At 40.8% G+C, this 11,241-nt stretch overlaps 1 protein-coding gene across 1 annotated transcript in view; it reads right to left on the reverse strand.

The window, feature by feature from the left end:
• Window positions 1–11,241, reverse strand: part of LOC132190698 (uncharacterized) — a 122,308-nt gene that overhangs the window by 103,946 nt on the left and 7,121 nt on the right. The window contains exons 6-8 of the mRNA XM_059605742.1: window positions 8,817–8,911; window positions 7,119–7,293; window positions 5,709–6,133 (exon numbers count right to left, since the gene is read on the reverse strand). Of these exons, the coding sequence (XP_059461725.1) occupies window positions 5,709–6,133; window positions 7,119–7,293; window positions 8,817–8,911 (695 nt within the window). The remainder of the gene's footprint in view (window positions 1–5,708; window positions 6,134–7,118; window positions 7,294–8,816; window positions 8,912–11,241) is intronic.

The following is an 11,241-nucleotide window of genomic DNA, read 5'->3' on the forward strand; positions in this document are numbered from 1 at the left end:
GGTGGAAGCGGCGATTCAGGTTTAGGTGAAGGAAGAAATTGCCAAATCTTACCGTGAGGGTGATAAGGCCACGATGGTCCACGGGGGAGGTAATAAGGCCGGAGGTTCTTGGAGGTATCGGTGTTGGCTGAGGGTGGTCGTAAGGGAGTCATTTGGCTTCCGGAGGGACGCTTTGGGAGGGGCTGGCGGCGTTTTGCGGGAGAGCTTCAGCAACTGTTGGCGGCACAGATCAAGTTGGATGGTATGGCGGAGTCTGGGGTTCCATCTTCGGCGGGGTTTCTCATGGATGGTCCTTCTTTGGGGGTCGACTCCGGGAGGTCTTTCGTGGATGTCCTTCGATCTTCTCCGGGAGTCGAGGCGAGAGCAGTTGAGTATCCGAGGTCTCTCGATTTGCTTCCGGGGTCGTCTTGTTGGGATTCGGAGTATGACGGTATGGGGTTGCGTTCTGCCGTGGATTGCTCTGCGTTGGAGAGTTTGCCTTCTCCTCTGGCGGAGGCGGCTGGGTCAGTGAGTTTGAGGAAGAAGAAGAAGGGCAAGATCGGTATTAGTGGATTGTTGAGGCTTCTAGGGCAAATCCAACGTAAGTTGGACCGGGTCCGTGCAGGGGTTGTCTCGAAGCCCAATCACAGGAGTAAAAGGGTTCGTTTATTGGGCCTATCAACTTCTGCTTTGGGTTGTGATTCCGGGTCGGTCTCTGAAGTGGGTTTGGGTCAGAATTTGGATCCGGTTCAGTACTTGGATCCGGATTTCTCAGATCCAGTCCATAACTCGTTCTCATTACCTTTGGAGTCTGTATCGGCTGGGATTCCTCTAGCCTCTGAAGAGAGTTTGGAGCCGTTGGCTAGGTCTTCTTTGAGTTTGCAGGTTACCGGTTTGGATTCCGGCGATGGGTCTTCCCCGGCAGTGTTCTCTCTCTCTCCGGTGCGAGTTTTGGGCGAGATTGTTGGGTCTGCCGGTGACGGGTCCTCTCAGGGGGCTACTTTTTCCCTTTCTGCGGAGGCTTTACCGGCGAGCACGTTGCGCAGGGACTGGGAGGGTTCTCTTTCTTCGATGCCTGAAACCTGCCGGGGTGCGACTGTGTCTTCGGAAATTTCTGATTCGGCTCGTCTTTCTATTCTCAAGGAGGCCTTCGCTGTTCCTTGGGAGGTGGACTCTCCGGCGAGCTCTTGCAGGGAGGTTCCTTTTTCGGGGGAGGAGGAGCTGGTTGTTCGTCCTTCTTCTCCGGAGAAAGGTTTGTTTCGTCGTGGGTTCTTGAGTCCGAGAGCTGTCTCTCCCGCTCCGGTGGTGTTGAAGGATTCTTTGTCTTCTAAGGGAAAGGACCTGTTCTGGTTCCCTCTGCGCCGGTGGAGGTTCAAGTTGGCTGTCTTCTTTCCCCTGCTACTACCTCCTTGTTCTCGTCGCAGGGATGCACTTCACTCTCGACTACTTCCCTTCTCGATGGGGCGGCTGAGATGGGGAGGAGTCTTAGCCGTCCTTTTCCTCGCATGACAGAGAGTGGTACTCCCATTTACTCTTCTATATCCTCGTCCCAACTGTTTTATACCCGGAGGGTGAAGGAAAAAGTCGCAAAGCAGCTGCATAAGAACAAGGACCTGCTTGCTGAGGTTGAAGTTTCTGCCCCTAAGGTTGAAGTTTCTGCTTCTAAGGTTAAGGGGTTGAGGGAGCTCAATAATCTGGATTGCTCCATCTCTCCGGTGAAGGGCCGGCGTCGGAGGGGTTTTTTGGGATCGAAAAATGCTTTTTCTTTTCCCCCTGAGGTGCACTAGGGTTCCACCTGAGATGCACTAGGGCTTTTCTTGGGGTTTGGTTGGGTCTATTGTATTCCCCTTTGGATGGGTGTTTGGTTTGATTGGGTTTTTCTGGGTTTTTGATTGGTTTGTTTGGGTTTTTTCTGGGTTTTTCTGGGTGTTTGATTGGGTTCCTTTGTATACATTATTGTGTACTTAGAGGCGCTTTGCGCTTTTTTTGATATATACTACATTACTTATAAAAAAAAAAAAAATGGAATGTGGAGGTGTTTGGAGACATAGGAAAACGCAAAAAGGAGCTGGAGGAGGAATTGGGGGAGTTGGATCATATTGTAGAAAGTAGAGAGTTAACGGAGGAGATAATTAAGCGAGATGAGTGTTCTCAAAACCTAGAGAGGACTCTATCTCAAGAAGAGGTGAGTTGGAGGCCGAAATCTATGGCATTGTGGTTGAAAGAGGGAGATTGGAATACAAAGTTTTTCCATAGGTTGGCCAACTCGCATAGGCGAAATAACACGGCTGCTACAATGACGGTGGAAGGAAACAGGACCGAGGATCCAGCAGTTATACAAGATCATATAGTGCACTTTTATAAAACACTGTATTATGAACAGTATCAGGGGAGACCAACCAAGCTTTTAGCTCCAATGATGGAAGATATTAAATCCATTGATGAAGGGGAGAGAGTATGGATGGAGCGAGAGTTTGAGGAAGAAGAAGTTTGGGAGGTGGTGAGGAAGTTGAAGGGCAACAAAGCACCCGGACCTAATGGCTTTTCTATGGCATTTTTTCAGAAATGTTGGGAGGTGGTCAAGAAGGACATGATGGCGATTTTTAAGGAACTTCATGAGAGCGGAAAATTTGAGAGGAGTTTTAACGCTACATTTGTGGCACTCGTTCCAAAGAAAGCAGGAGCGGTTGAGATCAAGGATTTTTGCTCTATTAGTCATGTAAGTAGGGTGTATAAAATAATTTCAAAGGTTTTGGTTAGTCGTTAGAACTCAGTGTTGGGGAAGCTTGTGTCACACACAAAATGCATTTGTACCAGGTAGGCAAATTTTGGACTCTATCTTAATGGCGAATGAATGTGTGGATAGCCGGATTCATTTTGGGGAGCCTGGTCTTATTTGCAAGTTGGATTGGAGAAGGCTTATGATCATGTCAATTGAGACTTTTTATTATACATGTTAGAGAGATGCGGTTTTGGGGAAAGGTGGAGAGGTGGGATTCATCACTGTGTCTCCACGGTACGTTTTTCCATACTCATTAATGGAACACCTGCAGATTTCTTTAGTAGCTCTCGAGGAGTGAGGCAAGGGGATCCTTTGTCCCCCTTATTATTTGTGGTGGTGATGGAGCATTTAGCAAAATGATGAATGTAGCGGTGGAGAGAGAGCTCTTGTCTGGATTTTCGGTGGGTTCGCGGCATCCTGAGGTAATGGAAGTGTCATATTTATTATTCGCAAATGACACACTTATCTTTTGCGAACCAAAGGTGGACCAACTTCGTAATTTGAGGTGTTTGCTACTATGTTTTGAAGCGGTTTCGGGGTTGAAATACACTTGGCAAAGTCGGTGATTGTTCCTATAGGTGAGGTGGGAGATGTGGAGGGTTTGTCAAGTATACTTGGGTGTGGAATGGAATCGATGCCGTTGACGTATTTGGGTCACCTTTGGGCGCTCTTTATAAGGATCCATCTATATGGAATAAGGTCATTGAGAAGATGGAGACTAAGCGCCTGTTTGAGATTGCGTTTGAGGGGACTAAAAGTGCTTTTAACACTTAAAAAGTCCGTTTGAAGAAAAAAAGTTGTCATTTGGTAAAAAAATTAAAAACACTTTTAAGGGTCCAAAAAGCATAAAAATGGCCAAAACGCACTTTTAGCAAAAGCTTAAAAATGAAGCTTTTGCCCAAAAGCTCTTTTTGAGTTAAAAGCTCTACTTCTCAACTGCAATCCCAAACAGGCTCTAAGTTGGCAGGGTGGAAGCGGATGTATTTATCATAGGGTGGTAGACTGACGTTGCTTAAAAGTACGCTTTCTAATATACCCACGAACTATCTTTCTTTGTTTCAAATCACAGTGAGAGTAGCGAAGCGCATAGAAAAAATACAAAGAGATTTCTTGTGAGGAGGTGTAGGTGATGAATTCAAGTTTCATTTGGTAAACTAGTCCAAGGTTTGCATGACTACGAAGGCAGGGGGATTAAGGGTAAGGAATTTGATTAAGTTCAATCGTGCATTGTCAGGTAAATAGTTGTGGAGGTTTGCCAATGAGCAAGAGGCTTGGTGGAGGAGATTAGTGGAGGTGAAATATGGTATGATGAGGGGTGGTTAGTGTTCCACGGAGGTAGGGGGATCTTCTGGGGTGGAAGTACGGAAATGTATTCGAAGGGGGTGGGATAATTTTAAACAGCATGTGCGGTTTGAGGTTGAAAATGGTTCTCAAGTATTATTTTGGCAGGATGTGTGGTGTGGAGAGTTACCATTGAGGACTGTGTTTCCCGCTTTGTTTAATATAGCATGTGCAAAGGAGGCATGGGTGGAGGAGAATGTGGATACAGTAAATGGTGCAATTTGTTGGAATGTAATGTTTATTCGACCTATTCATGATTGGGAACTGGAAGAGGCTTCACGATTTTTCGAATTGCTATACTCCCAACAGGTAAGCTATGGTGGGGTGCATAAAATTTGTTGGATTCCCTCGAAGAGAAAGAATTTTGAGGTGAAGTCATACTATACGGTGAAGGTTAATTCGGAACCAGTGGATGGCCCTTGGAAGAATAAAGCTCCTCCGAGAGTGGCTTTTTTCGTGTGGACGGTGGTGTTGGGGGAAATACTAAAGATGGACAACTTATGTAAGAAAAATATTATAGTGACGGAGTAGTGTTGTATGTGCAAGAAGAGTGGTGAATCCATTGATCACTTACTATTGCATTGTGAAGTTGCTATAGAGGTTTGGAATATGGTTTGTCAACTGTTTGGTGTTAAGTGGGTGATGCCGAGTAGGTTGAAAGAATGCTTGGGAGGTTGGAGAGGACAAAGGGGTAATCGTACAGTTTTGCAAATATGGAGAATGGCTCATTTACGTGTAATGTGGTGCTTATGGAGAGAAAGGAATGCACGGAGTTCTGAGGACCGTGAACTTGGAATTACAGAGTTGAAGAAAATGGTGCTTCAAACACTTTTCTCATGGAGAGTTTTATGGCATTCTTCGCAAGTTTCAACGCTTGTGGAATTCCTAGATTTATGTGCGTCATTTTCAAATTAAAAGTTTGTATGTGTGGGTTCTTTTTGTATACTTCTTGTGTACATGGGTTGCGCCCCTTGCGCTTTTAATAAATTGATATTACCGGTCAAAAAAATGTTTCTACCTATGCTGAATTTGTGGATTGTTCTTCTTTTTGCCTTTAGTGGAGACTCCTTTTATACAGCATGTAACTAGGGTTACACTCCTCTATGCTTTTCAATGATACAAATTACTTATTAAAAAAAAAAAAAATTAATGATTTTCTTCTTCTAGATAGGCGTGTCTCTTGTATAATTCCCATATACCAGGATTGCACTTTGCATTTTTAATGATATTTTGATTATTTATCAAAAAAAACTATCATAGATGAGTTCAGAAATCTCTTTTCTTTCTAACTTGACAACAAATATTAAAACTTTGTATTCACTATATCTTGTTGCTCTGTTTATCAGCAATCAAAAAGTGCAACTCTGGACCAGAAACATTTCAGAAGATTAGAAACATATGCACTTCAAGGAGACAACATTGTGAAGGAATTGGAATAAGATGAATTAGAACCTAGGAAATAATACAACAAGATTTACTTTATAAACCACCATTTGACATACTCAAGTTATTATATTAATAATAACATGATATGTAGCATGGATATCATGAGCAAGAACCAGTGACACGTCGTATGAAATTTCAGAAAAAAGTTCATTTAACTCACAGGTTGAGTAGCTTGGAGGGGGCTGCACGTAATACAGTCAATGCTTCCTTCCATCTCCACTGGCGTTCAGACAATGGTAAAAGACGCTGCAAAATTGACAACCGCCATTCCCACTCTTCAATGAAATGTTTAGCAATAGAGACTCTCCACTCTAAGGCATGTTTTCCACCAACTGTTACACCCTCACTCGATGCTTGCTCTAGTTCAATTACAGCTGAAGGAAGACTTCGATGTAATATATCAAGTAGTATCTCTGTGAAAGATATAACCACTTTGTTTCCTTCATCAGATGGGGTGAGATCATTATTTTCCCAAGCACAGGTGTTACCCAATTCAGAATCTCTCTCTGGGGAGACACAATGCGTCAAATTCAGAGAGAGATCATCCATATGTAAAAGAGAAATTATAACATTCACCATCAATATCTGCATCATTGAATACAATTGACATTAATTTAGACAGTATAAATAACAGAAAAAGTAATTAACAAATACAGTACAAATAACAGGAAAAGTAACTAATACACAACAAATACATGATGCCACAACTTGTCTATTAAAGGCATTTGAATTCTAACAAAAGTCTTATTAACACAGCGGGTATACACTACACCCTCTCAGGAGGCTATATTTAGAACATCTAAAAGAGATACACAGCTCATGGAAAAGTTCACATTTAATATGATGTTAACTTCGCCATGAGCTGCGTGGGACCGGGGAGATGATGTTTTTTCCCCCGACCCCCTCGATTGGGTGTTGGGTTAGGACGAAGATGAGGATCCAACATTGGCACTGCTGGATGCCGTTAAATAGGATTTTAAGAAGTTAAGGTTGCACGGCCTAAGACTAAAAGCAAGAGGAAGTTGTTCAATTTGAAGAGCTCTGTTAACAATGGCGATGCAAATACTTCTGTTCGGCGAGGGAAAGGCAAGGCTCAAGTGCGGTAGCACTGAGTGTTCTTATGGGTTTCGGCTGTGAGGGTTTTAGGTCTGTGTGGGCTTGTGGGGTTTGTTGTGGGCTTGTTGGGTAGTTCTATGTATTGGTGGTGTTGAGTTTCCGTGGGTGCTTTCTCTTGTTTTTTTTCTGTTTTTACTGCTTTTTGTGTCCTTTTTGTATACTTCTAGTATGCTTGGGGGTGCCTACGCTTTTTATAAAACTTCTTTGATATTACCTATCAAAAGAAAAAAAACATTTAATATGATGAATCAAATAATTGTTATAATTAGGCTTCTCTGAAATTTGAATCCTATGTAAAACCAACAACATGCTACACTTTCAGCAAAGGAACTCAATGGGTACTTGTTCAAAGATTGCAAATTGAATTGGCCATGCAAGAGTATATGAAGATAACAACAGCCTTAACAACACAGGAAACCATGGTGCAAAAAGTTCATTAAGATGAGCAGTTGACCTTGCGGGCAGTATTATTAATAGCTTCCAAATGGTTCTGCAGGTCCTTCAAATGGCAAAATGCCAATTGGTGATGACTTTCTCTTTCATCAGTCATACACCTTTCCATTGCTCCTAGTGCAAGAAGAGCCGATTCCAGAGCATAACGCATGTGCATAAGTTCAACATCTTGCTTTCTACCAGAACCCAACCCCCACCCCAAAAAAAGAAAAAAGAAACACATCAGCATGTTGGAGGCAATAAAGCCAAACAAAACAAGGGAAAAAAAAAAAACATGAAAAGCAACTTCTATGATACACAGGCTTATATCAGGAGCAAATCTAGGTATTGGTATCAAATTGATAGCCCCAGAATTAACGAATGCAATGGTAGAGCCAAATATTTTATATATCCAAATTTCTTCTGAAACTTTTAAATTCATACTCCCTCCATCCCATAATAACTGTTACTTTCCATTTATATTTGTTCTAAAGGGTATCCTATATTACTTAAAAGTCAAAAAGTTCAAATTTTTAGGTCCCCATCCCTCAAGTCTGAGATAAGTGTCCTTTATGAAAAGCTCAAAGCATCAATGATAAAGGATAATTTTGGGAGAACATACAAAATTGACTTTTCAAAGCATTAAATCTTCTCCTTGATGCATTTTTTTAAAAGAAGAACAAGATCAATATGGGAAGGAGGAAGTATGGAACACTTTCATTTGAAAAATCCACGGTAATAAAATTTATAAAATTTACAGTAATAGTCCATCCAACAATCTGTCAATGCACTCATCTGTTACTTAATAGGACAGACTTGTTGCCTTTTGTTACATGTCTAACAATATTACAATAACCAAATTATTACCAAGTTATATTCCCAAAAAGACAATGACACTTTTTGATGTCTTCTTGAAATATATTTCATTTCTTTATATAGTCAATGATGAATTTTATAAGGAAAAAAAAAAAAAAAAAAAGAGAGACATCTTGAAATATATTGATAAAATAGTACAGTAGCTAGAAGCTCAAGTTCTATGGCTACAGACAGCAGTAATCAAATAGCACAACAAAGAGTCAACGAATAAAATAGGACACAAATTTCCCACAAACTAGTTTGTAGGAATTCCTACAAATCAGCCTCCAAAAGTGACATGTGTCTTAAGCTACTTAAAAGCATGTGAGAAGCACATGCTATTAAAAAAACTGTGCTTCTCACATGATAAAGTACATGTCACTTTAGATGCTGGTTTGAAGAAAATTTCTGTCCAAAATTAGAATACCAAACACCAAGCTCAATGAAGTTAAATAAATCATTCTTTCATTATTATGCAAGTCCAGCTTAAGAAATCTTCTATGATGCAATGCAATGATGAGCATGGAAAACAATGGCTCTACTGTTAATGCCTTTTGGGGGTTTTTTTGTTTTTGTTTTGAAAAGGTGTTTTGATGTGACATAAAGGTGAAAATTGTTTTTGTGTTTGGATTGTTTGCTACTATTTTTCGTTTTGAGAAAACAAAACAAAAGACAAAAAACAAAAATTTTAACAAAAGAAGCCAATACTTTTAGTGTGTTAACATCCGAGAACTAAAGCTCCAGGTCTCATTTGCAGAATTTTTTTCTTCACCAAGTCATACAAGTTCAAATTTTTAAATTAAGCATTCCAGTGTAACATCAGTAGACAATGTTACTAAGTTCAGAAGGGAATTTGTAAATACACCTCTTCCAGGCATCTGCATTAGAACCAATTGGCTGCAGGCTGATCAATTCAATAGCTTCCTGAAATTTTATGCCTGGGACAACATCAAACAATACCTACAGAAAATATATCGAGTCACACCTCAAAGCTCCAAAAACAAAAAATTTGATAAGTAATGTTGTATATATCAAAAAAAGCGCAATGCGCCTCAAAGCTCCAAAAATAAAATAGTAAAAGTAATAACAAAAAATAATAATAAAAAGTTAGTAGTAAAAGAAGATGAAGAGGAAAAGGGAGGTACATAGAATGCATACCATGTTGTTAAATTTCACTAACATGTTGATGAGAACTAAAACCATGTATACCTCCAAGGAAATGGCCAACAAAAAGATAAGCACGTTTTTTTTTTTAATAAGATCTAGACCTAAAACATGCAATCTGATGACTGCCATACTCTTGTCACCTCCAACCTTCTCATTCGCCTTCATACTTCCATCGCCACCACTAACCCACCTTTCTAGAATATGCTGTAAAACGAATCAAGAGGGTCTAAACAGCTCATGCCTGGTTATTAATAGTCTAGTTTGAGTCAATCCATTAACTAAATGAACCAAACTCAAGCACAGCTTTGAAGTTCAATCACTGAACGAACAATGTTTGAAACAATTCCATGCTTGACAAGAAACATTTGTGAATGCAAAAGGTTATTGATGCAGGATGAAAAATAAAGAACCTGGAATTTTAGTCTTATTTGGAATATTAGTTTTATTTAGATTATTGGTTTTATTTGTAATTCAATAATGGGCTTGACCCAAAGTTTTAAGTTATTTTGCAATTCAATAATGGGCTTGTACCAAAGTCGGTCAAATTCGGGTTAGGGTTTTTTGTCAATCTATTTAAGTGTTCTTTTGTAACAATCTATCAATGCATTCATCCATTCATTCATTCTAAACTATTACAAAAGAACACTAAAATAAACTAACAAAAAACCCTACCCTAATTAGACTGACTTTAAGCCAAGCCCATTATTCATTGCAAAATAACTTAAAACTTTGGGTCAAGCCCATTACTGAATTACAAATAAAATCGATAACCTAAATAAAACCAATAATCTAATTAAAACTAAAATTCCAGATTCTTTATTTTTCATCGTGCATCAGTTATAATTTTAATACTAATATCAGTAATTTAAAAGAACCAAATGTCAAAAGATAACATGTTATGTCCAGTTTTAGTAAAAATTATTACTATTGAAGCATAAATCAGTGTCGGCACTAGAACCCACATTCCTGACAAAGCCAAGCAACCTCCCAAGACTAGAATCATCATCGATAGAATCAATATCAAGAAGCCTAGAGCTAGAAACAACCAGCAATGCCTCATCAACAGTGAAATCTGAGTTTGGGTGTTGAGGAATAGGCTGCAATGGCTCAACCTTGTCAACAGACGAGGTTACAGATAAGTCTCCCTTAGAAACTAACTCGTTGACGAGGAGACTCTCACTAGAGAAAGGTGCCTAAAGCGGCAGCGACGGCTAGGAATCAAAAGACAACATTGACAGAGGACTGCTGGCAAGATTCTCCGTTAGTATGCCCCTCAAGACGCTTAGACTACCCTTCCGATCTCCACCAGAATGAGCGGCAGTGTCTTCGGAGAGTTCTAGCAGAGCTTTTTTTTTTTTTTTTTTTGATAAGTAATGTATATATCAAAAAAAGCGCAAAGCGCCTCTAAGTACACAATAATGTATACAAAGGAACCCAACCAAACACCCTAACAAACCATAAAACCCAGAAAAACCCAATCAAACCAAACACCCAACCAAAAAGGTATACAAGAGACCCAACCAAAAACCCAAGAAAAGCCCTAGTGCATTTCAAGTGGAAACCTAGTGCACCTCAGGGGGAAATGAAAAGGCATTTCTCGACCCCAAAAAACCCCGCCAACGTCGGCCCTTCACCGGAGAGATGGAGCAATCCAGATTTTTGAGCTCCCTCTTCCCCTTAACCTTAGGAGCAGAAGCTTCAACCTCAGCAAGCAGGTCCTTGTTCTTATGCAGCTGCTTTGCGACTTTTTCTTTCACCCTCCGGGTATACCACAGTTGGGACGTGGATATAGAGGAATAAATGGGAGTACCGCTCTCTGTCATGCGAGGGAAAGGACGGCTAAGACTCTTACCCATCTCAGCCACCCCATCGAGAAGGGAAGTAGTCGAGAGAGAAGTGCGACCCTGAGACGAGAGCAAGGACGTAGCAGCAGGACAATGAAGACCAAGCTCAGCCACCCCAAAAGTAGGAGAGACAGTAGAGCCTACTTGAACCTCCACCGGCACAGAGGGAACCGGAACAGGGACCTTTCCCTTAGAAGTCAAGGAAGAATCCTTCAACACCACCGGAGAGGGAGAGACAGCTCTCGGACCAAAGAACCCACGACGAATCAAACCTTTCGC

The sequence above is a fragment of the Corylus avellana genome, chromosome ca8 (assembly GCF_901000735.1).
Source record: "Corylus avellana chromosome ca8, CavTom2PMs-1.0".
NCBI lineage: Eukaryota > Viridiplantae > Streptophyta > Magnoliopsida > Fagales > Betulaceae > Corylus > Corylus avellana.